Source organism: Leptonychotes weddellii, chromosome 2 (genome assembly GCF_054177405.1).
Source record: "Leptonychotes weddellii isolate Sample4059 chromosome 2, ASM5417740v2, whole genome shotgun sequence".
NCBI lineage: Eukaryota > Metazoa > Chordata > Mammalia > Carnivora > Phocidae > Leptonychotes > Leptonychotes weddellii.
Window position 1 is genome coordinate 16589091 of NC_138370.1, and position 26537 is coordinate 16615627.

The 26537-nt window shown below is 38.5% G+C and overlaps 1 protein-coding gene across 3 annotated transcripts in view; it reads left to right on the plus strand.

Annotated features, from left to right (window-relative positions):
• Positions 1 to 26537, plus strand: part of ASAH1 (N-acylsphingosine amidohydrolase 1) — a 46296-nt gene that overhangs the window by 10995 nt on the left and 8764 nt on the right. The window contains exons 2-6 of one of the 3 annotated variants that reach the window (XM_006727606.3): positions 10037 to 10083; positions 19659 to 19749; positions 20157 to 20243; positions 20985 to 21063; positions 25795 to 25869. In XM_006727606.3, the coding sequence (XP_006727669.1) occupies positions 10037 to 10083; positions 19659 to 19749; positions 20157 to 20243; positions 20985 to 21063; positions 25795 to 25869 (379 nt within the window). Of the gene's footprint in view, positions 1 to 10036; positions 10084 to 17652; positions 17752 to 19658; positions 19750 to 20156; positions 20244 to 20984; positions 21064 to 25794; positions 25870 to 26537 lie in introns of those variants that run through there. The other 2 variants (XM_081807997.1, XM_081807995.1) reach the window with 2 other exon arrangements.

A 26537-nucleotide genomic window follows, 5' to 3' on the forward strand; every position in this document is an offset into this window, starting at 1 on the left:
TGCTGTGGGGGTTTCATTTTCCCTTGTACTCCCCATGTGCTAGTCTGTCCCTTACCCTTCTCTGCGACCCTGCCTCCCTCCCCACTGCAGCAGTCATGATCTGTTTCTCTCCCATATCACATCTCTGCACTTCCTACCTTCTTCACTGTGGCCTCTTTTCTGCTTTTAGTTGTGGAGTTTGTTCTACCAGTTTTGAGGTCAATTTCTGAGGTATACAGGATGATTTGGTAGTTATCTAGTTGTATTCATGGGATGAGGGGAGCCTAGGGGCCTCCCACTCTGCCACCATCTTCCTGTCCTTGCTCTATATGTTATTTTAAAATAATTTTAGATAATGACAGTTACAGACACTTAAATATAACTTCAGAGAATCATTCCTTGAAAATCTTCCACATAAATGAAATTATGCAATTTTTAAATTTAATGTTTTAAAGTTTGTATCGAAGTGTACATAAAGAAAATCAAATGATATAGATAGGCTTATGATGAAAATCAAGTTTCCTGCTTCATTCTTTCTACCCCCATTACCCTTCCCTAGAAGTGAATACTTTTAACTATTTGTACTCAGGTGATATTCAGGCAGAACCTGTGTTTACTATCATACTAGTAGTTTGCAGCTCAGTCTGTTTTAATTAATTGGTGCTCATGCCGTATTGGGGGCTAGAAGTTTTTATTCACTCCTGGTTATTTTTATGAATATTACTGTGATATGTTTATGCTTAATTTGTCTCAATCAACTTTAGGCATTGTCTACTCTAATACTGCAATGATGGATAAAAATTTAGCTTCCTTGGACCATCTTTCCTGCATCTTTTTTTTTTTTTTTTTAACAGTTTTGAGATATAACTGATATATTATACAGTTTACCCCCTAGAACTATACAGTTTAATGGCTTCAGTATATTCACAGAGTTGTGCAACAATTTCTCCAGTCAATTTTAGAACACTTTCATCATCCCCAAAAGAAACCTCTTATCCCTTAGCCCTAAACCTGAAACCTACCCCTCAGCCCTCAGTAATCACTTGTATACTTTCTGTCTCTGTGGATTTGTCCTTTCTGGACATTTCACATAAAGGGAATCATAAAATATGTGGTTCTTTGTGATTGGCTTCCTTCACTTAGCATAGTGTTTTCAAGGTTCATCCACACTGTAGCATGTAGCAATACTTCATTTCTGTTTATGATGGAATAACTTCCATTGTATGGCTTTACCACATTTTGATCATCCATTCATCAGTTAATGGACATTTGGGTTGATTCCAATTTTGGTATTGTGAGTAATGATGCTATGAACTTATGTATTTGTATAGGTTTTTTTGTGTGGACACATGTTTTCATATCTTTTCAGTTTATACCTAGGAGCAGAATTGTGGGGTCACATGATAACTATATGTTTAACTGAGAGAGGACCAGTTTTCCAAAGCAGCTGCACTGTTTTACATTTCCACCAACATTGAATAAAGGTTCCAGTTTCTCCACATCCATGCTAACGCTTATTTTATTATTATTATTATTATTGCCATCTTAGTTACTGTGAAGTGGTATCTCCTTGTGGTTTTGATTTGCATTTCCCTGTTGGCAAATGACGTTTGGCATCTTTTCATATGTTTATTGACTTGCATCTTCTTTGGAGAAATGTCTATTCAAATCCTTTGCCTATTTTTTAATTAAGTTGTCTTTCTTATTGAACTTTAAGATATTTATATATTCTAGATATAGGCCTCTTATCAAACATGATTTTCAGTTTGCATAAATGTGAGGGTTTATTTCTTGGACTCTCAGTTCTATTCCATTGATTTGTCTTTATGCTGATACTGCAGTGTCTTGCTTACTGTTGCTTTTATAGTAAGTTTCAAATTAGGAGGTGTCAGTCTTCCAACTTTGTTGGTCTTTTTCAAGACCGTTTGGCTATTATGTGTTCCTTGAATTGCCATATGAATTTTAGGGTCACTTGTCTTTCTGCAAAGAAGCCAGATGGGATTTAAATAGGTATTGCATCAAATCTGTGGGTTAGTTTAGTGAGTATTGCCGTCTTAACAGTATTAAGCCTTCTGGTCTATGAACATGTATGTCTTCCATTTATTTAGGTCTTTAAATTTCTTTTTACAATGTTTTATAATTTCCAGTGTACAAGTCTTGCACTTCTTTGGTTAAATTTATTACTAAGTATCATATTCTCTTTGATGCTATTTTAAGTAGAACTGTTTTCTTAATTTCATTTTCAGTTTGCTCATTGCTACTGTATGGAATTGATTTTGTACATTGATCTTGTATCCTCCAAACTTGCTGAATTCATTTATTATTTTTTAAAAGTTTTTAGTGGATTTGTTAGGGGTTTTTTATATATATATATATATATTATATATATATAAAGAGAGAGAGAGAGATTGATTATATCATCTGAAAATAAGACGGTTTTACTTCTTTTCCAGTTTGGATCCTTTCTGTTTTCTTGCCTAATTGCTCTGGCTAGATACTCTAGCACACTATTGAAGTGGTGCACGTGGACATCCTTGACCCATCCCTCTTTTTTCTACCTTCTCTTCTTCATTTCTATATACTTTTGCATAGTCAACATCAATAACATAATTGTAATTGAGTCATTCATGCTTTGTCTGTATATTTCCTTTTAAAAAATGGGAACAGTAAACAATGTTTAAAGAAGTATGATTTGTAATGGTTATTGCTCAGTGTGCTGACTATATTTCCTTTTCTATAATTCTAAAGCCACAACTCTAATGACACTGAAAGAATATTCAAATATGTTTTCTACGACATTCATACTCATGACACGTTTTAGTTTGCTTCATGTTTATATCATGGCATTCTTTTTTTTTTTAAAGATTTATTTATTTATTTGACAGAGAGATAGCGAGAGCAGGAACACAAGCAGGGGGAGTGGGAGAGCGAGAAGCAGGCTTCCTGCCGAGCAGGGAGCCCGATGTGGGACTCGATCCCAGGACCCTGGGATCATGACCTGAGCCGAAGGCAGACGCTTAACGACTGAGCCACCAGGCGCCCCTATCATGGCGTTCTTGTACAGATTTTTTCCCTTGGAATTTCTAATTGCTTTCTTTTCATTTTTTTGTCATTAGAAGAAACCAAACCTATGCCATCCTGACTGTATTTTTTTTTTTTTTTTTTGAGAGAGAGAGAGCAGGGGGTGAAGAGAGGGAGAGGTAGAAAGAGAATCTTAAGCAGACTCCACACTGAGTGCAGAGCCCTATGCAGGGCTCGATCTCCTGACCCCGAGTCATGACCTGAGCTGAAATCAAGAGTTGGGTGCTTAACCAACTGAGCCACCCAGGTGCCCCCATTCTACTTATATTATGTATATTATTCAACCTCTGATTTATTCTCTCAATATTTATTGTGTCCATTCTTAAAAACCTATTTAATTCCTAATCTAGCTGGGACCAATTTGTTTTTATTTGTACCATATTTTTCTGATGCTGCAGTTTCTTCCTGTAGTTTCTAGTTGTTTTTCTTTTGTTCATAAAGTCTGTGCTTCTCTTGTAGCCTCAAGTTCTTCCAGCCTTTCAACCATACAGTTTTTTCTGTGGAGTCCCGCTTTTTAGGACACCTGTTTCTTCGTGTCTGTTGGGAGTGTAATTTCTAAGGGTTCCCTTTACCGTGTATGTTGGAGCCATTCTTTTGGGATCCTGTTCTGTCTTTTACTTGGTTTACTCCTTTATTTTGGTAGAATATATCTTGAAGTAACTTGTTAAGAAATAATATGTGGGAGGTACACTTTCTGTGTCCTTGCCATGACTTATAATTGAAGACTCCATTTAAATCCCAAAATTGATGAGTGCCTTGACTAGTTATAAAATTCTAGTTTGAAATTAATTTCCTGCCAAGGAAATGATGGTGTCACTCTCTTCTAGCATTCATGTAGCTGTTGAGAAGTCTGATGGGTGTGTAATTCTTATTCTTTTGTAGGACCCCCTCCCCTGCCCAGTGCTAGAAGCTTTTATGTTTTTTGTCTTTATTCTTTATGTCTGAAATAGCACAGTAATGTGTCTCATTGAAAGCTCTTTTTTTTTTTCAGTTTTTTTTTTTTTTGAGTAATCAGTAGGCCTTTCCATTTTAAAACACATCTCCATTCAGCTCTAGCAAAATTTCTTATATTATTTCTTTCATAATTTCCTCTCCTTTATTTTCTGTGCTTTCTCTTTCTGGAAATCCTATTAGTCAGATGTTGGACCCCATGTAGTGATTTTATAAACCTTTCTATTTTTTTTTCTCCTGTGGTTTATCTTATTATTTTTCCTGTGTTTCTTTTTTTTATTATTTAAACTCAATTTAGTTAACATATATTGTATTATTAGTTTCAGAGGGAGAATTTAGTGATTCATCAGTTGCATATAACACCCAGTGTTCATTACATCAAGTGCCCTCCTTAATGCCCATCATCCAGTTATCCCTTCCCCTCACCCAACACCCTCCAGCAACCCTCAGTTTGTTTCCTAGAGTTCAGCATCTTTTATGGTTTGTCTTCCTTTCAGTTTTCATCTTATTTTCCTTTCCCTTCCCCTGTGTTCATCTGTTTTGTTTTTTAAATTCCACGTATGAGAGAAATCATTATGGTATTTATCTTTCTCTGACTATCTCACTTAGCATAATACCCTCTAGTTCCATCCACATCATTGCAAATGGCAAGAGTTCATTCTTTTTGGTGGCTGAGTAATATTCCATTTTGTATATATGCCACATCTTCTTTATCCATTCATCTATCAGTGGACATCTGGGCTCTTTGCATATTTTGGCTATTGTGGACATTGCTGCTACAAACATTGGGGTGCAGGTGCCCCTTCAAATCACTGTGTTTATATCCTTTGGATAAATACCTTTCTTGTGTTTTCTATATATTTTTTTTTATTCTAAGACAGATTTTCTCACCTTTACTTTTCTATCTTTTTATTTCAGCAGTTATGTTTTTAATTACTTGGTTTACCTTTTTTCCATACCATCTTGTTCTTGTTTTATAGGTATAATATATTGAATTTTTCTTGAGGTTACTAGCAGAGTAATCAGGAATGTTGAAACTGATCATTATCTTACATTATTTATTTTTTTTCTGTTCCTTAAATTATTGAATATTTTTCAGTTAGGTTCTTTTTCATTTGTTTTCTTTGTGCCTAAATATTAGACTAGGAGGCCTTTACTCTCAGGCAGGAGTCATTCACCTTTTTTGTACAGGGCTAGATAGTATATCTTTTAGGCATTGTGGGCTAAGAGGCAAATCAAGGATATTATGTAGGTGTTATATATGTATAACATACATTTCCAAAAATTTTTTATTGATGAAAGTAAATTAACAAGTTGATACATTTTTTTGTAATATAGGTCTACTAATGAGAAGAATTGATTTCTTATGGAAATTGGGATTTTGCTTATTGGGATTCAGGATTAGTGTTCCAAATTGATAGCAAATGTTTATATGTTATTCCTGATCTGCAATGAGATTTTACATGGTCTTTTTGTCATAGTCAGCAGTGTCTTTTTGTATGGATAGTGTTGTAGGATTAGTAATAGCTTCCCAAAGATGCCCATGTCCTAATCCTGAGAAACTGTGAATATATTCCTTTTGTGGCAAAGGGGACTTTGCAGATGCGATTTAGTAAAGGAGCTTGAACAGGGGACATTATACTGGATTACCCAGAGGAGCCCAATATAATCACAGAGATCCCTGTAAGAAGGAGGCAGGTTAGAGAAAAGATGCTGTGCTCCTGGCTTTGAGGTTGGAGGAAGGGGCCACAAGCCAAAGAATGTAGGCGACCTCTAGAAGCTGGAAAAGTCAGGGAAACAGATTCCGCCTTAGAGCCCCAGAGGGAACACAGTCCTGCAGACCCACTTTAGATTCTGACCTCCAGAGCTATAACATAATAAATTTGTGTTGTTTTAAGCTATTACGTTCGTGGTAATTAGTTACAGCAGTCATAGGAAACTAAGACAACTAAGTGCTGCCAAATACGACATAAGTAAATGAGCATATGATTTTATTTTTTTTAAGGTTTTATTTATTCATTTGAGAGAGAGCACAAGCAGGGGGAGAAGCAGGGGGAGAGGCAGAGGGAGAGGGAGAAGCAGACTCTCTGCTGAGCAGGGAGCCCCATGTGGGGCTCGATCCCAGGACCCTGAAATCATGACCTGAGCAGAAGGCAGCCGCTTAACTGACGGAGCCACCCAGGCGCCCCTTGACTGCCCTTCTATGTATGCCTTGAATTATCAGAGGTAACCTGTGCATAATTTCACTACCTAAATATTTTCACTTTAGATTTTCTTAAACAGGTAACCGGAAATCTTAAAACTTTTACACAGTCAGGTTTCTATGATGATATATGTTGCATTCCTAGTGCTATTATAATGCAGAATACTTTTATTAGTATAATAAAGTCCCCCCGAGCATATGATTTTAAATGACTGTCTCTGAGGCATTTTCAGTTAATTTTTGGTAGTTAGGTAGTAGATGCAGGAGTATTGGCTGATAAGACAAAAGCAGAAGCAGCTGTTGTGAAGAAAGGAGCTCCTTGAAGAGGTTCCTGGCTCAGAGTGGCAATTATTCTGGAGGTATTATAAGGACATTAAATGAGGATGAAAGGAGAGTCAAACAAACAGAAAATAACCCCATCCTGACCTCTGCATACAAAACTGCATATGGCATTATCACTCGGCAGAAAACGAAACACACACAGTCTCTTTCTCCTCTCTCTTTGTTTCACACATACACAGCGCCTCCAAGGGTTTTCCTCTAAAGAAACTGAAAAAATCGTCTAGGAAGAACCCGGACAGCTTCTACAGCTGTCCTGCTTTCCAGCAGTGGCGGGCAGGCCCAGGACCGCCTGCCGCCTGTTTTCATAAGACCTGCGAGCGAAGAATGGTGTTGACATTTTTTAAAAGTTGGGAGGGAAAAATCAAAAGAAGATTAATATTTTGTGGCATGTAAAAATTACATGGAATGCACATGTCCGTGTCCATCCACAGAGTTGTATTGGAACGTGGCCACGCTTGTGTATTTGCCCACCGTCCGTGGGTGCCTTGCGTTACAGCACCTGCTGAGCAGAGCCTGGGTGCAGGGCGCCTGTGGCTTGGCACGCTGCAAGTGATAGTTGTGTAATTTTAACTCAACTGCATTTTGAGTGCCACATGTATCAATGTACCATGTTATTTTAATCCTTAAAAAAAATTATCAGTGCAAACCTATCATGTCAAAACACAAAAAGTGAACTTCAGATGTTATGCTCTCGATGCAAAGTGGAGTATGGATTATCTTGGCAGTTAATTAGGTAACAGAGCACGTCTAGCATTGTGCTGAAGGAATGCAGTACGAATCAACATTGCACGATTCAGGGGTCAGCACAGTATTCCCGACCCGTAGGAAAAAAATGATCAGAAAAATAAGACAGTATAAAAGAATATCTCATCACAGAATTTATTTACAAATTTTTATTTTTTTTTAAGATTTTATTTATTTGAGAGAGAGAGAATGAGAGACAGCACGAGAGGGAAGAGGGTCAGAGGGAGAAGCAGACCCCCCGCCGAGCAGGGAGCCCGATGTGGGACTCAATCCCAGGACTCCAGGATCATGACCTGAGCCGAAGGCAGTCGCTTAACCAACTGAGCCACCCAGGTGCCCTATTTACAAATTTTTAAAAGCAAAATGAGGTTGCAACCAAAATAAGTCTTCAAGTAGCTCATCTGTTAGCAAAGCAGGGAAAGGCATTTAGCCGTGGTGAGTTAATGAAATCACACTTGATTGCAGCAGTAGAAAAGAATGTGTCCTGAGAAAATTTGTTGTGCACTGTTAGCCTTTAGATGAGAACGGCTACCTGGGACTTTGGTAGACACATCCATATCAGTTGAAGAGCAAGGCAAATTGATTCTCAATTATTGATACTGAAGTTATTGATACTGATCAGTTATTGCTATTTATTAAAGCATCAGTGCCAAGTTTGAGACTGAAAAATTAGTCTCTGTATATATTCTCATGGAACAACTGCAGGCAAGGATGCTCTCAAAGAACTTGAGAACTTAGTAATTCAGTAAGACTTGTAATGGAATCTGCTATTTTGTATAACAGTGGACAATGGTAAGAATATGTGTGGTGTAGACAAAAGCTTAGTTGGACAAATGTACAAAGCTTGTGAAAATGCAAGCTGTGTCCAGCTTGTGATTATTATAATGCTGATTGGCAGGTAGTTTGTGGAAAATATTTGAATCTCTCATGTGTTAATGAACCACTACTATCAACCATGAACTCCTTTTCCTCTTGTAGACTTAACCATTATCATTTCTGTGAATTTTTATAAGAAAGATGCTGAATATCCAAACCTCTACACAGGAGTTAGGTTAGCAACAGTCAAGTTTTACTATGGTTTTTAAACTCAGGGGCTGAAATTTTTCCAAACAAGAACCATCCTCAACCACTGTTATGAACATTGAGTGGCTTTGGAGATTAGCTTTTGCTACCTTGATACTGAATTATCAAATTAATGCTATATATTATGTAATATGTTATATTCTAATATTTTAGAAATAGAGTTTAAATTCTAATGATTGAATTAGCTTCTGATAATCTGATGCTTAGTGCTGTTTCTTAGTGAATTGAGTCTAAAATTACAAGGCAAAACAGCACTTATGAGCAACTTTTACTGTAGTAAAGTTATTAGATAGTTAATGTTTGGATCACAGGTTAGGTCACGCTACATTATACACTTCTTTACTATAAAAAGTTAATACATTATGGAATGAATAAGTCACAGGGATGAAAGGCACAGCATAGAGAGTATAGTGAGTGGTATTATTAAAATATTGTGACAGATTGTAGCCTGTGGTGAGCACAGCGTAACATACAGAGTTGGTGGAATCTCTATGTTATACACCTGAAACTAATGTAACATTGTGTATCAACTGTACTTAATTAAAAAAAAAGTTAAAGCAAGATGTTAGATCTCCATTCCCACAAAATTTTTGCTGCAGAAATATTTTCTGAGCTCAAACTATAGTTCTAGTAGTTTCCTTCCCTATTCCACCTCTTATTATGGATTTCTACTTCTTTTTAAAAATTATTTTACATTTACAATATTGGGTCTACAGCAGGAGATAAACATGCTTGCTATCTTGAACTAGTAATAAAAAACATCGTAAATCCATGTGAACTTTTACCATTTCATGTTAAGAGCTGATTTTATGTTGCTACTAAGCTTCAGCAGTTCTCCCTAAAACAGTCTCATTCATTCATTCACTGAGTGGTCTCAGTGTTGGGAGCCATTCACCTCCTGGAGCACAGGAGGTGAAGAGAGAAACATAATTTTAATGCAGGGTCATAACTATGGTAATAGAGATGTGCACAGGTGCTCAGGGAGGATGGAGGAGAGTATGACTGTTTTCATATGGGAAGTAGAGGAAGACTTCACAAAAAGACAGTATTTGAAATGGGTCTTAGAAATTAAAGTGCAAAGTTCATCAGGTGGAGAAATGGCATTTTGGGCCACTGGAACCGCGCATGCACAGGCAGGGGAGGGTCCGAGGTCAGAGGACGTGTTTGCGTGTGGCCGTGCATGATAAGAGGAGGAGTGGCAGGAAAGGAGGCTGGGAAGGTAAAGTATGGCCAGATTATGAAGGGCCCTGCACAGTGTGTCCTGAAAACCTGGTTTGGGTTGCAAATCTCGGTTGCAATGGAGTTGGCTCATGAATTCAAGTGACATCATACTCTATCAAGATTTACTTTACTCTTAGTGATATATCAGCCTATCTGACATAAACATTTCCATTTACTTTCTTAACATTTCCTCTTTATTCAGTATGTTTGCAATATAGAATCCAAATTATAGCACTAGTACAAATTGAATTAAGGCTGAAAATGCCCTTAAGTTTGAGATTTTACAAGTTTTCGTGGGAGCAAAAGACTTTTAAGAGGTAATGATCTGAAAGGGCAAATCACGCTTGATTTTGTTTACACAGTCTTTAACTGTTTTTGCAAATTGTTCAGTTTATTATTTTCTGAAACTTAGTTTTCATTGTTTTTTTTTAGTGGACAGAAAACTGCAGAAAATCAACCTATCCTCCTTCTGGACCAACGTGAGTAAACATCAGATCTTCAAAACTGACTTTGGCCTTTGTGGAGACTTTTCCCTTATGTAATTATCTCATAAAAATGACAATAATGAAGAAAAATTTAAGTCATGTCTTCTATCCTGAGACAAAAATTTTTTTTTTCTTCTGAGACAGATTTTTTTTTTTTTTCAGGTCTGTGTGTTATATATTTGGCTAAGACCCTGGACAAATATTGAAATACCCCATGACTAAAATGCCCATTTCTAGTCTATCAAAATCAGAGAAAAAAAAAGAATCTCTGTTCTCCAGTAAATTCTGTCAACTGCCAAGCATTTTTTCATCCTGACAAATGCAGAGCTGAACCATGACTTCCTGTGGTACCTGAATATAAACCACCAGATTATACTGGAAGAAAGTGTAGGGTCTTATATATGAAACCGTCAAGAAATAAACGCCTGGCATGATAATCAAAGCTGTCGAGAACAAAACAGGATTAAAAAACATAAGGGAAGGGCCAGTGTCATATTTTAGTGCATTTAATGTTAATATTTTTAATATAATATATGGCCTTTTCAAATCTTTTGTGGCTAAATGGGTTTATGAGAAAAGTTTAAGAATAGCCCACCAGCCCAGAGGATACAGAATGTGGAAAAGCAGAGAAAGGTGTAAGGAAGGGTAATCTTTTTTGCCCTGCTTTCATTCTCTCTGAAAGTAGCTTGCTGCGGGACAGGGGAAAGGAGAGTATAACTTTAAACTGTTAACCTTAGAAATAAAACTGCCAGTTGTTTTACCAGCAAACATGGATTTACTTGGGAAGAGCAGAGAATTGCAATCCAGGACAAGCAAGCTACAGCAAAACCATAGGGAAGCCTGCAGAACAAAAGAGAACACCTTTCTTCTTCCTGTGGGGGTAGTAAAGTGGTATCTAAAGTACTATCAACTTGCAAGGCTCCTTTCTTTCTGGGTTTCTGCTGGGTTGCAAGTTCAAGCCCCATGTTGGGGGTGGAGCTTTCTTTAAAAAAAAAATCTTCAAAAAAATTTAAAAAAAATCTTTCTTTAAAAGCATAAGTGATCAAGAGTCAAGTTTTCCATATCTAGTGGTTTTTCCCCTCAGTTCCAGGAAGGACCTTTCCTGCTTGTCATGTTCTGTGCAGGGAGGAAGGTGCAGAGCAGTTGGAAACCACTTAAAGCCACGTTTGAGTTGATGAGGAAGGTTAGGAGAGAATACTCAGGCACTTCCCATCCAAAGTCTGTATCTTCTTAAGGTCTTAAGTGTTGGAGATTTTCTCAGAACATTGAACCAGCATCATCTTATTGGGTTCACTGTTTTTTTAAAAAGTTTGATAGGGAACAAAATACAAAACTTAAAATAATTACGCAAAGCGGAAGAAGTAACAGAACTCCAAGTTGTATGATGGCTCTAAACTAGGACTCTAGGTCTGAAAGTAGCCAACTGAAATATTTGTTGGCACTGATTCCAACTTAGGAGAGAGCTTTTCCCTGTGAAGGCAAACATAGAGTTATATAGGCCTCCTGGAAGTCTCTGCTTGAAGAGACAATGGAAGCAGAATAGTGAACACAGCCAGGAGCACACAGTACATTTGTAAACGTACAGGACAGGTACATACTGACACTTTGTTAGTAGACCAGTGGTTTAATGCATGTAAGTAGTGGGAATTTTAGAATTGCTGGTAGGGCCAGACAGTTATTTGGTCCAAACCAGAGTCTCTTTTTATCAAGACAACAATTATTTAGATTTTCAATATCGTTTCTCCCTCTCTAGAGTCAATTGTTGGGTATCTCTTGTCAATTTTTCTAAATAATCATCTGGGAGAACATTCCTTTGGACTGTGACAGAAGTTTGGCTATTGGTCTCCTTGAGAGCAGCATTTTTGATGGAAATACCAGTGAGGTGGTTTTGTTTGGCCTCCAGGAAGTGAGTCAAGTCTGGTATGCCCAAAAACCTTATTAATAGCGCTGCCGGCAAAAGTATGACATCTAGTACATTTTGGACATAAGAGCCATTTTTAATCTTATCCCCATTGGGGGTAAGGACATCTCATTGTTTCCATAATATTCCAAAGTGATGAACTGCCCCAAAAGCATACTGACTGTCGGTATAAATGTTCGTGGCTTTAGCCTTGGCTAAGGGACAAGTTTGAGCAAGGGCATATATTTCAACCTGTTGGGTAGAAATACCAAAGGTAAAGGTGCTGCCTCAGTGATTTCAAAAAGGAGTTGCGGTAGCCTACCCCACACAGTATTTACCATTTACATCCTTTAAATAAGAGCGCTCAGGAAGTCATGAAAATCCTTGCCTTGCTTCGAAGAGTTTGTTACAAATTGTCGTGAGAGGTCAGAAAGTCCTGTCAACAATCATAAAGGGTATCATCTGGATCCGAATGTAGTCCTTGTTTGGAGATCAGATGCCCTAAGTATCAAACCTGAATTTGAGCAAACTGCTTTTTTTTTTTTTTTTTTTTTTAACTTTGGAGATTTTTATATCCTTTTAAGGCTACAGATTTTAACAGGTGGATGCTATCTCCTGTGAAGAAGTTTGAGAAGGGGGGATAGAAAAGCAAGTCATCTACATATTTTAACCAAGTAGAGCCTTCCCAAAACTTTCTATCATCCCAGCTTTTAAGGTTTGTGAAAAGTAAGAGGGACTCTGTGAAACCCTGGGGATAAATATGATCGTCCAGCTGTATTGCTGTTCCCAAGTGAAAGCAAAAAGATATTGGCTATTCTCATCAGCGAGAATACTAAAAATGTACTGCATAGTTAAACTATGAAAAATTAGCTTTCAGTAGGAATGGATATCAGTAGCATGTAAAGGTTGGGAACAACAGGATGCCAAGGGAAAACAGTGGTACTTATTACTCTTAGGTCCTGGACAGACCTCCATCCTTAGCCACTGGGTTTTCTTACAGATAAAATAGGAATATTACAGGGGCTAGTGCAGGGGATAGTGAAGCCCTGAGCCTTATAATCTTCTGTTATGGGCTTGATGCCTCAAGGGCCTTCTTGATTTTGATTAATTCTGCAGAGGGGTTTGAGGGATCTATTTGAATCTTGATGGGGAGGTGTACTTTGGATTCTGCCAATATCAGTTGAGGATTTTGCCTGTTAAGGAGGTGGTAGTTGATCCAATAGTAGCAAATAATCAGTGTCTCTAGATGCAGCTCCAGTCAGAGATGGAGCAAATGAAAGATGTGCAAGGGTCATTTAATCCCCCTGGTTGGCTATTTTGATTACTGTTACCAATTCTAGAATTATTTCCCCTTTGGGAGAAGGAAATTCTGGCATGATAGTTCTGTGAGAAATCTTGGCCCCGTAAATGAATAGAGATGGATGAATTAAGGGGGAGAAAGGATGCATCTCTCTCAATAGGCCTAGACAAAAGGGAATAGGGTCAGAGATGGGAACCTGTTCAGGTCTATCAGAGACCCACCCCCTCAACTATTTGAACTGTTTTAGTGCTCTGAGGTCGAGACTGCTTTAAAGCAGTGGGGTTAAGCATGCAGAGTGTAGTTCTGGCGTCAACGCAAACAGGAGATTTGTTCCCAGTCTGGAAAGTGGTGTCTGCAGGTCACTAAAGAGGGAGGATTGGGAGGAGCACCTTTAGCTCCTTAGGGCCTTGTGTTTGGGAATGAGGAGGAGGCTAGAAAGACTGAGTAAAGGGCTTACAGCACCTGGAGCACTTAAGTTTGTCCCAGCTTTTTAATAATTCCCTGGGTCTTTGCAATAATAGCAGAAACTGGAAGGTTTTTGGTTTTTTTAGGGACCTTCATTTGACCAAGTCGAAAATTGAAAATTTTAGCAGTCCTTCTTTAGGTGACCCATCTAGGACGCAAGCGAGCCGGTTTGCCAGATTCAATCTGGAGTGCGTATAGTTTTCCATTTCATCCTGGTCCTTTTAAAAGACTCAAGGAGAGGGGCGCCTGGGTGGCTCAATCGGTTAAGCGTCTGCCTTCGACTCAGATCATGATTCCAGGGTCCTGGGATCGAGTCCCGCATCGGGCTCCCTGCTCAGAAGGGAATCTGCTTCTGCTTCTCCCTCTGCCCTTATCCCTGCTTGTGCTCTCTTTCTCTTTCCCTCCCTCCCTCCCTCTCTCTCTCTCAAATAAATAAATAAAATCTTTAAAAAAAAAAAAAAGACTCAAGGAGAAATATCCCTGTTCAGGTCATTGTTGAACGTAGAGTTAAATGCTACCTGAGTGGATTCAGCATTTAAAGGAAAACCAGAACCTTCTTTAAAAACAATTTGGAGTTGATTGTAGTAGTCATGAAAGAGGTTCATCAGGCTTTTGTGCACAAGCCTGAATTTTTGTTCCCATTGACAGGCTTAGGAAAAGCTACTATAACTGCCCAGTGGATATTCCCTGGGAGTGTTCTAGTGTCTTGCCAAAAGTTAGGAGTCTGTTTCTCTACATGTCCTTCAGGATGTTCCTGTCAGACTAGTTTCATCCAGTGTTTGGTCTGACCCTCACAAATAAGCATGTGGACTAATGGATATAAATCTGAGAAACTAGATTGGTAAGTTTGAATAACTAGGGTAAATTCTATAGCAAGCTTATGTAGGGGGAGCGGGGAGGGTGTCAGTCACTTTAGAAAATTCTTTATGGCTCGCATAGTTCCCTTAGTACAGCAAGCATAAGAAACTTGGCATTTCTGTAGATCCTCAGAAGACTCAACTTTAAAGAGGCAGGAGAAGGAGCAGGGAGCATTTCAGAGGGAAAAAAAGGAAGTTCAGCTGTGAGAATAAAGGAAAGTGGCACCTGCCAGGTGTCTGGAAACAAAGAAGGTAGAGGAGGAGAAAAAGAGAGCTCCAAAGCCATTTAGACTTCTTTCACTTGTATCAGTTAATTTAGAAATAGTATTTTACAAAGAGGCAAACTCAGAATCCTGAAAGGATTCAGAAGCCTCAAGGTGCCGTCTAAAACAGGCATCCCATTTAGGTTTTTTTGTTTTTTAGTGGCTGTGCTTTCTAATTTACTTTTGGGTAAACCAAGTTTGGGCAGGTCGGAAAGTTCCCCATAAGGGCTGTTGAAATTCTAAATTACTTTTGGTTAACTCAGTCTATTTAGTTATAAATGCATATGCAGAAGGACCATAGTTTTTAAAGATAGACCAGGTGGAGCCCCAGTAGGGGCCTGGTACCCTCAAAGCATTTTGACGACTGGGATTCCATTTCGTAGACGTTTTTCTCAAGAGTAAAGAGAAAAAATGCTAAGTATCACAGTTTCAACAGAAAACAGCCTGTTTCCAGAAGGCATCAGACCAAAGGTCCAGTATGGTTCCAGCAGGAACAATCCAGTTCCAAATTGGAGTCATACCAAAAGCCTCGTGCATATCCAGCGGGCACAGTCTGATCCCAAAATGAGTCAGTTCACGCCGGCAGAGGAACCGTCTGGTTCCAGACAGGAGTCGGTACAGTTCCAACAGGAACAGTCTGATTCTGTAAAGGAGTCAACAGTTACTCTCCGATTAAAAACACACACACACACACACACACACACACACACACACACACCACCCCCCCCCCCCCTTAAGACAAATCCCGAATAAAGCCTGGAGAGCTCGAACACAGAGAAGAGCTTGAATCCCAGGGAACACTTACCCTCCAGCGCCAGGATTGTCAGGAAAGCAGGGAGCCCAGTTGGCTCTGTGGTTAATAGACACCTGTTTTCTCACCAGCCTTGGAGTTGTTGGGGGTTTTCTCTGGATTCTACTTCTGATCACCAAGTACTGTTAACCTTAAAAAATAAATCTGCCAGTTATTTTACCAGCAAATACGGGTTTATTCAGGAATTAGCAGAGAATTATAGTGAGGGATAAGCAAGCTAGGGCAAAACCATAGGCAAGTCTGTAGAACAAGGGAGAGGAGCACTCTTTTCTAGAGGAAAAGGAAGTTGAGAAGGCTGTTAAAATAAGTCCACTGGAGTAAACTGGGAGTTGGAAGAGCTTCTCATTGGCCTGGCTGTTGCCAGGGCAACCTTTCTTCCTCTGCTGGGATAGTGAAGTAGTAGTTCAGGGTCGTATCAACTTGACAATGGATCGTGCATCACCACATCAAAAACTAATGATGTGGGCGCCTGGGTGGCTCAGTCGTTAAGCGTCTGCCTTCGGCTCAGGTCATGATCCCAGGGTTCTGGGATCGAGCCCTGCATCGGGCTCCCTGCTCGGCAGGAAGCCTGCTTCTCCCTCTCCCACTCCCCCTGCTTGTGTTCCTGCTCTCGCTATGTCTCTCTTTGTCAAAAAAAATAAATAAAATCTTAAAAAAAAAAAAACAAAAACTAATGATGTATTGTATGGTGACTAACATAACATAATAAAATTTAAAAAAAGAAAAGAAAAAGAAAAAAGAAAAAAAGAAAGGCAGCTTTCTTCCTGTTGGGTCTGCAGTTGGGCATGAGAGCTACCCTGTCTGCCCCCAACTCCAGTCTAAATGACATTTTCTTTTATTAATTTTCAGAAACCAGCAATATCAAGATGACATTCTCGATTTTTGTAGCATTCCAGTTATATATATATTGTACTGCACTTGCCTAAATTATGTATTCTAAATAGCCTCTGCCCCAGATACAGTGCAACTGTAATACACGAAATTCTTTCAATTTACTCACTTTTCTGTGGAAAAAGGCAAATATTTGACAGGAAGTAAGTTAGAAGTAATCAGTTTCTATGTTATTCTAAAGCCAGTGTGCATTCCAGCCCTCTCTCTAATGGCTTGTTCTCTGGAGGTCTTCCTTTGTGTAAACACTGGCTACATCTTGGTTTTCAGTGCCTTATTGATTACATGCATCTCTTGACTGGTCTCACTGCCCCAATTCATTTAACACGTAATGAATACCTTCCATATTTAAGGCTTTTTTTTTTCCTACTCCCTTGCATGTTCACCTTGTGTGTGTCTATGAATTGGTAACCCTGCAAACCTTCCCTGCTTGGGCTTTTAACTGGTTCCAGGCTGCTGAGTGTATGTATGTGATACAAGTGTACAAAGACAGGTGTACAAAACCCACATGTACAGATAAACAATTTTTCTCATATATATCTATCTATATTGTAAATACTTTGTCCTGGTATTTCTCCTGGATTCCTTCCTGCCTCCCTAGCCTGTTCTCTGCATAAAAATCTTCCATTCTGCTCTGATCCTTTCCTCTGAACTGTAACTGTGTCTTGGGATGTGAGAGGGGGGCGTGGTATTCATACACCTTTGAATGACAGCAGAATCCCCCTGTACATTATTTTTGATCGAGTGCCTGGGTTCTGGAGGTAGGCACAAGCATCTGTGAGGGAGGAGAGAAACAAACGCCTGTTTCTCCAGCCTGACGGGTCACATCAGGGCTGGAGATCAAGGGACTGACAGCTGGAGCACCCCTGAATCCCTCCAGATCCCATTAGCACTTATTTTCTGCTGCTCCCTGGCGCTCAGCCTCTGTCTGCGTGTGCATGTGTTGTGTCACTGGGACTAGTTTTAGAGCCACCTGTGGAGCCCGGTGGGTTCAGTCAGCTCTTAATAGTGACTGTGATGAGCTGAGCACAGCAGATGCTAAGTCGTAAACATAATGTAATGATGTTTATTGTTTGCAGTGACGTGGGAAAATATTCTGTAGTAATGACTATTGATTGAGTACCGATACTGCGGAGTATTTTCTGTGTATTTCATGTAATCGTCACTGCCCTCCTAAGGTAGATACTATTTATTTCTCGAGGAAATTGAGGTGCAGATGTTAAATATGGAGACATTTTAGAAAAATGTTTAGTGAGAAGTAAAATGTGGGATCATGGCTAAGCGTTGGTTATTAAAATGATTTTGTTCATCAGCTTCACAGTTCTTTCAAAGGATTGTGATTAGTGGAGGTGTTATTATAGAGAGATTTTGGGGTCTCCCCATGCCCACGTAATCTAATCCTCTGCTCTACTGAGTTTATTTCCTCTCCATTTCTTCTTTGGAATCCTTGAGCCTACCCAAGGCTCTGGACTGAAGACGAATCAGGAGATTAGGGTGGATATAGGTTTGGGTTTTGTTGGATATTCTAAGGGGAAGAGCAGCTGATTGGAGTTCAGAAAACCTGTCTTAGGGCAGTGCCACTGATGTGCAGAGCTCCAATGGGCCACTGCCTTACCACTGATCCTAGACATGGAAATCTGAGTGTGCGCGGGCAGGGAGGGGAGGCCGTGTAATGGGATGAACCAGAATTTTTTTTTTTTTTTTGGAATTGTGGAACCGAATTTCGCATGTGACGTTATGATCAGTCAGAAACTGAATTAATTTGTTTTTTGTTTAAAGATTTTATTTATTTGAGAGACAGAGCGAGAGAGAGAGAGCAGAAGTGGGGAGGAGAGGGAAAAGCAGGCTCCCCGCCAAGCAGGGAGCCCAATGTGGGGCTCGATCCCAGGACCCCAGGATCATGACCTGAGCCGAAGGCAGACGCCTAACCAACTGAGCCACCCAGGCACCCCTGAATTAAGTTGTTTTATGTTAAGCTTTTTTTCTAGGAATTAAGTATCCTAGTCTTTAATATAGATATCAGCTCCTGTAACTCACACCAGCATGCACCTTATGTTTCTCTGGAGCAGAGAAATAATGGAGCAAATGCTGGTTATTTTTATTATTAGTTTTACTAATAATAACATATATAAATATATATATTTTTATATTTTAAATATTTATGTATTTTTATATATTTTTAAATATATGTTACTTATAAATATATAAATTTATATATTTATATAAATATAAAACAGTAATAGTTTTACTAATTTACTATTAGTTCTAAACTGATAAATCACCGAATAGCACACCCTTAGAGGCTTAGTAACAAGAGCCAGAAGATAATGTTTCTGTAACTACAGAGAACAGTGGTAGTGTTCATCCACCAGAAATAGGGCCCAGCTCCAATGATAAAGGAGTGGACGTTGCTATATCCTCATAGCAGAAACTGCTGTTTGTCAGTTGAAGGGTAGGAAATTGGGGAATGCGTATGATTGGAACAGTGCTTGGGTTTGCACTGACTACAGAATACGGAGAGAGAGAGCATGGCAGGAAGAGTCTCATGGCTGAGTGAGTAGAGAAGGTTCTTGAAACCAATCGTGGGAAGCTAATACATGCTTCCACTTCTGGATGCTTGAAAGGCGACCGTACTAAAGCCAATGCTAAGACTGATTTGGCCGTAGTGTGACTGTCTAAGAGGGAATTCTGAGACTGGGAAACCAATCAGAGAGAGGTGCCCAGAGCCTGGACTAAATCTCTGCAGAGATTTAGGAGGGCAAAAAAGGCAGATATTTTCTAGCAATGAGATTCAGATGACATGAGGCTCATGAGCCAAAATTCTTTCATTTATCACCAATTCACCTTGCCCTTCCAGAATGTATAACTCTATTCTAAGATTTCTGAAATTATGTGTAATTGTGTATACAACATAGGGCAGAAACACTAGCTGGGACAATGAGCTCTTCTGCAAACCTTGGTTTGAGTACCAACTTCTGTGTTACTGTTAAGCATATGCCTCTAACATAGCCATCTCGATGTAACTGCCTAACTCCCATCAAAAAATTGCTTTTTACATTTCATGATGCTACACCTCTCATTACAGCTATAGGGGTCCAGTTCCATGGTACACCATAAATCTTGACTTACCGCCCTACAAAAGATGGCATGAATTGATGGCTGACAAGGCACCAGCGGTATGCTGATTGTTAAATCTTCTGTTTCTGACATTACTGAATATAACTGCATTTTTAAAAGAGCATTTCATGAAATTACACACCAAGTATTTTAAGGATATGATTTTGATATTTTTCTCCTGTTAACAATAATAGAAGAAATGATGCCATTTTTCTGTAGCTTCCTGGTCTTTTTACTCACCTTTGCCTTTGTTTCTTTCTATCATCTGCCTTTTTCTAATTAATTAATAAAATGGCCTGTTAAAGATGTATTGTGTGTATATATTAGATGAAAATATTTCCAAATAGCACTATTTAACTATGTATGGATAAATCAAAAGGTCTGTGTCTGTTTTCATTTTACCAATATTAATCTTAAATGTCAACATTTTTTATGTCTCTTGTTAAACAATTTATTTATTTTTCAGCTAAGGATTATAGTGAATTCCCTGAAGGATCTAGTAAATGCATTTGTGCCAAGTGGAAAAATTATGCAGATAGTGGATCAAAAGTTGGTAAGAAATATCATTTCCCACAATAAATTTTAAACATACACACATCCACATATAGACACAGAGTTCAGAAAAGGCTTTGGTATTTATTTAAAGGCATAATTTGACAACTTCTTCTAAAGAGCTTTCGGACAAGTCTGCATTTATTCTAGACCACTATCAAAACTTTAGAGGGACTTAAAATTCTGGGGTTTGGTAATGTATGAATAACAGGACACAAAATAGCATGGCAAATTTTGGCAATTAACTGCCCCTTAATTTTTTTTTTTTAAGTATAGACTATTTACAGAACAGTGGGCACATATATATTTCGTCTGGCAGCATGGCATGTCCTTCCCCTTAGACATACAGTGGACCCTTGAACAGCACAGGTTTAAACTGGGAAGGTCCACTTAAACATGGATTTTTTTTTTTTTAATAAATACAGTAAAGTATCTTTTCCAGTTCCCTCTTTTTTTGGAGAACAGGGTGAAATATAAGGCAGGAAAAAACAGTCATAGATAGGTCTTGGCATAATACCTGAGAACAGTTGAGTTTAAGGGAATAAAAGCAAGAGTTAAGGAATGGGGGGCCCAATATTGAGTACTAGATAGAGTCTCTTAGAAATACAGAATGTAACAGTGCTTTATCCATGACTTTTATCACTTACCATGGAAGGGGCATCTAGAACATATTCTATGTAAAAGAACCAAATCTCAAAGTAACGCTTTAGGTCAAATGATTCATAATTTATTTGTTTTCCAGCCTGGCCTACTTGGCAACTTTCCTGGTCCTTTTGAGGAAGAAATGAAGGGGATTGCAGCTGCTACTGAGATACCGTTAGGTAAAGTTCACTTTGCAGCTTTTATAAGATTTAATAAAGCACTTTAAAATTTTTCTATTGAGGTATGATCTTACATACAGTTAAGTGCATAGATCTTAAGTATACAGCTCAGTAGAGTTTTTAAAATGCATGAATTCATGTAATCACAACTCAGATCAAGACACAGAAAATTCCAGCAATCCAGAATGCTCCATCACACCATCTCACGGATGGTACCGCATCCCCAAGTTAACCGCTTATTCTGACTTCACCATACATGAGTTCTGCCTTCTTGAACCTCCTGTACATGGTGTGAACTGTTGTGTCAGGTTTCTTGTACTTATCTAGAGTACCAAAATCAATCGATCTATCTCGAGTACTTATCTAGAGGTAGTATGCTACTGTATGAATAGGATGTTTGGGTGGTTTCTAGACTTCGGATATAAGAATAAAGCAGTTATGAATATTCTTGTATCTGTCTTTGATGGACATGTGCACTCATTTCTGTTGGATATATACCGGGTTATGGGGTAACTGTGTTTTAGCCTTGTAGATTCTGTCAAACAGTTTTCCAAAGGAATTTTGTCCACTGACAATCAGCATAGTACAAGAGTTTTATTTTCCTCTGCTTAATACTTCTCTACCTGGTAGCATCAGTATTTTTCATTTGAGCCATTTGGTTGAGTGTGTAGACTCCCATTATTGTGTCATTTGCTTTTTCCTGATGACTATAAGATTGTACAACTATTGACCTTTCCTTTCACTGGTTAATGTTTCAGTTGTTTTTGCTTCTTTAAAAAAATGGTTAAAAAAGATAGTCTCTCTCCTTCCTTCCTTCTAAAGGTGAAATGTTTGTTACAGTTTTTTGCCCATTTTTTATTGGTTTTAAAACATTCTTTTTTTTCAAGTTTTTATTTTAATTCCAGTTAGTTAACATAGTGTTATATTAGTTTCAAATATATGATATAGTGATTCAGCAATTCCATACATCACCTGATGTTCATCCCAACAAGTTCATCCCTCCTTGATCCACCTGTCTCCTCTCTGGTAACCATCAGTTTGTTCTCTTTAGTTTAAGAGTCTGTTTTTTGATATGTCCCCTCTCTGTTCTCCCCTTTGCTCATTTGTTTTGTTTCTTAAGTTCACATATGAGTGAAATCATATGGTATTTGTCTTTCTCTGATTGGCTTATTTCACTTAGCATTATACTCTCTAGCTCCATCCGTGTTGTTTCAAATGGCAAGATTTCATTCTTTTTAGGGCTGAGTAATGTTCCATTGTATATGTACATACACACACACACACACACACACACACACACACACACCACATATCTTCTTTATCCATTCATCATTCAGTGGACACTTCAGCTTCTTCCATAATTTGGTTATTGTAAATAACATTGCTATAAACATAGGGGTGCATGTATCCCTTTGATTCAGTGTTTTTGTATTCTTCGGCTAAATGCCCAGTAGTGTGATTGCTAGATTGTAGGGTAGTTCTTTTTAATTTTTTGAGGAACCTCCATACTGTTTTCCACAGTGGCTGGACTAGTTTGCATTCCCATCAACGTGCACTTTTTCTCTACATCCTCACTAACACCTGCTGTTTCTTGTGTTGTTGATTTTAGCCATTCTGAGAGGTGTGAGGTGATATCTCACTGTAGTTTTGATTTGCATTTCCCTGATGGTAAGTGATGATAGCCTCTTTTCATGTGTCTGCTGGCCATCTGTGTATCTTCTTTGGAGAAATGTCTGTTTATGTCTTCTGCCCATTTTGTAATTGGATTGTTTTTTGGGTGTTATATAAGTTCTTTATATATTCTGGATACTAACCCTTTATCAGATATGTCATTTGCAGATACCTTCTCCCTTTCTGTAGGTTGCCTTTTAGTTTTGTTGATTGTTTCCTTTGCTGTGCAGGAGCTTTTTATCTTGATGAAGTCCCAGTAGTTTATTTTTGCTTTTATTTCCCTTGTCTCAGGAGACATATGTAGAAAAATGTTGCTTTGGCCAATGTCAGAAATTACTGCCTGTGCTCTCTTCTAGGGTTTTTATGGTTTCATGTCTCATGTTTAGATCTTTAATCCATTTTGAATTTATTTTTGTGTATGATGTAAGGAAGTGGTCCAGTTTTATTCTTTTGTATGTTGCTGTCCAGTTTTCCCAACACCATTTGTTGAAGAGACTGTCTTGTTCCCACTGGATACTCTTTCCTGCTTTGTCGAAGATTAATCGACCATATAATTGTGGGCTTTCTATTCTGTTCCATTGATCTATGTGTCTGTTTTTGTTCCAGTACTGTACTGTTTTTTTATTTAAATTCAATAATTAACATATAATGTATTACTTGTTTCAGGGGTACAGGTCTGTGATTCATCAGTCTTATATAATACCCAGTGCTCATGACATCACGTGCCCTCCCCAGTGTCCATCACCCAGTTACCCCATACCCCCTACCCTCCAGCAACCCTCAGTTTGTTTCCTGTGATTAAGAGTCTCTTGTGGTTTGTCTCCCTCTCTGGTTTTGTCTTGTTTCATTTTTTACTCTCTTTCTGTCTTGATCACTACAGCTTTGTAATATAACTTGAAGTCTGGAATTGTGATGCCTCCAGCTTTGCTTTTCTTTTGCAAGATTGCTTTGGCTATTCGGGGTTTTTGTGGTTCTATACAAATTTTAAGATTGTTCTAGTTCTGTTAAAAATGCTGTTGGTATTTTGATGGAGATTGCATTGAATGTGTAGATTGCTTTAGGGTAGTGTAGATGGTTTTAAGGAATTCTTTATATATTCTGGCTACAAGTCTTTTGTCAGATTATCTTCTCTGTGGCTTCAAGTCTGTGGCTTGCATTTTTACTCCCTTACTGGTGTCTTTTGGTGAGCAGAAATTCTTAATTTTAATGAATTCCAATTTAATTTAATGAAAAAGACTTTTCCTGCCACCCCAGTTTTATTTTTGAGCTACCAAAGTGATAGAGTTGTTATTTTAAGTAGCCAGTAGTACCTTGTTTTATTTAACAAGAGAGAGAATTCAGAATTTCTGAAAATCAATATTATTTATCAACAGAGGAGGCTAGGTTTTTTTATCGTTTTTTACTTCTTTAAAAAGATGTAGGGGCACCTAGGTGACTCAGTCAGTTAAGCATCTGACTTTGGCTGGGGTCATGATCTCAGGGTCCTAGGATCAAGCTCCGTGTTGGGGTCCCCACTCAGCGGAGAGTCTGCTTATCCCTCTCTCTCTTCTCCTTGTCCCACTCATGCTCTCTCTCTCTCTTTCTCAAATAAATAACATCTTAAAAAAATGATGTAAAAAGATGGTCAGTGTACTATAAGTATATTCTTGCAGCCTATATGAAAAACAAGTCTTTAATTCCTTTATTATGTAAAGAACCCTAGCAAATAAAAACCACATATAAATATCTCGAGAGAAAAGTGGATTAAAAAGATTAACACATGATTTGTAATAAAGTAAGAGCAGAATCTTACCAAAATGGAAGTAAAATACACATTAGATTAGGATGGGAAAAAAAATGTTAAGCTTAACATGTTAACATGAATGTGATAAAGTGTACTGTATATCTTTAATTATTTAATTTAAATAAATTATTGTGTTTGCATAGGGTTGATACACAGAGTTAGATAGTTTCGGGTACACACCATGCTGTTTCAGCACATCACTGTACATTGTACTATGCTCACCACAGGGGTAGAACACTATTAAAATACCTCTGGCTGGATTCCCTATATGCTGTGCCTTTTATTCCCATGATGTATGCCTGTTAATTAAATGCTTTATATTATTATACAGTTTTAGAAAAATATTCAAAAATTAAAATGTTTTAAAATGGATTTTCTTGGTAGCTCTGCACTAATTTTTTTTTTTTTTAAGATTTTATTTATTTATTTGACAGAGCGATAGCGAGAGCAGGAACACAAGTAGGGGGAGTGGGAGAGGGAGGAGCAGACTCCCCCGCCGAGCAGGGAGCCCGATGCGGGGCTCGATCCCAGGACCCTGGGATCATGACCTGAGCCGAAGGCAGACGCTTAACCGACTGAGCCACCCAGGCGCCCTCCACTAATTTTATTAATAGTTCCTGGATCTCCTTTCTCACCTTAGAAATATTGTCACCTCTAAAAATGTGAGCAAAATACATGTTCAGTATATAACAAAGAGCCAGATGTATTGTTACCATATTTTAGGGGCACCTGGGTGGCTCAGTTAAGGTCACTCAGTGATTTCGGTTCAGGTCATGATCTCATGGGTCAGCTCAGGTGGCGATCTCATGGGTTGTGGGATCAAGCCCTGCCGGAGGCTCCGTGCTCATCTGGGAGGCTGCTTGAAATTCTCTCCCTATACCTCTCCCCCCACTCACATGCACATGCACTCTTCCCCCTCTCTCAAATAAATCTTTAAAAAAAAAAAGTTGTCATATGTTAGCACCCCCAAGCCAAATTAAAATGAAGCATATTGATGAACAGTTTGGACATCAGGTTACAGTACAATTCCAATGTGCCTGGGTGTTCAGCTTGCCCAAACGGCTGACCCTTTGGGGGCTGGTTTTGTGTGTGTAGACTACAGGTTGGTGAGCTACTTCTACCTGACCAGCTCTGCAGGTGTGCTCACACTGGTCTGCAGACACGTATACCACAGCAAAAACTCACACGTGATGATTGTTAAACCTTTTCTTAAAGAATTTTCTAACAATGTCCTAGTTCTGTATATTGACCAAGAAATGTCCTGTCTTTTCTCATAGGAGAGATTATTTCATTCAATGTGTTCTATGAATTTTTTACCATTTGTACTTCAATAATAACAGAAGACAAAGAAGGTAAATGTGTGCTGAGGGAGGGTGGGCAGTGTAAAGTACAAAGTAAAAGAAAAATCTAAATAAATAGAATTAGAACTTGTAATATCCAGGCTTACTCTTCAAATTCTGTATATGTAGCATATAGTTTAAAGATCTTAGCAAATTTTTTAAAAGTGAATTTAAAACTATCCTTATTTTGAGACCGCCGTAATGGCTGTTGAAGTTTAATTCAGGGATGCAAAAAAACTTGGAAGAAGTGTTTCAGGACTATAAACATTCTTACCCTTTCAGCTAGTCTACCTTATACTGTTCTTCATGATTTAGTGTAAGTACTCACAGGGGTACCTGATTATCTTTATATGCATAGTGATCCTAGCCTTTCCTTGAAGCCCATAACAAATCTTGTCCCATCATTTCCCAGCCAAGGGATCCTGTGTAGACCAGCCTCACTTTCCCATGTTTTTTTCTGGCAGGTCCCCAGAATGCAAGGCACAGGATGATGTGCCCTGATTTACTGTTAATTTAGACCTCTCCTCTCAGTAGAAAGTCTGCCTGTACCTGACCCTTGAAGTGTTCAGCTGTAGGTAACAATTCCTGGAGGGAAGTGTGTTGGCAAGTCACATTAGGTGAGGCTAAGATAGCTATGTCCAGGTAACTGTCAGTGGACCAAAGAAGGACCACTGATCCTT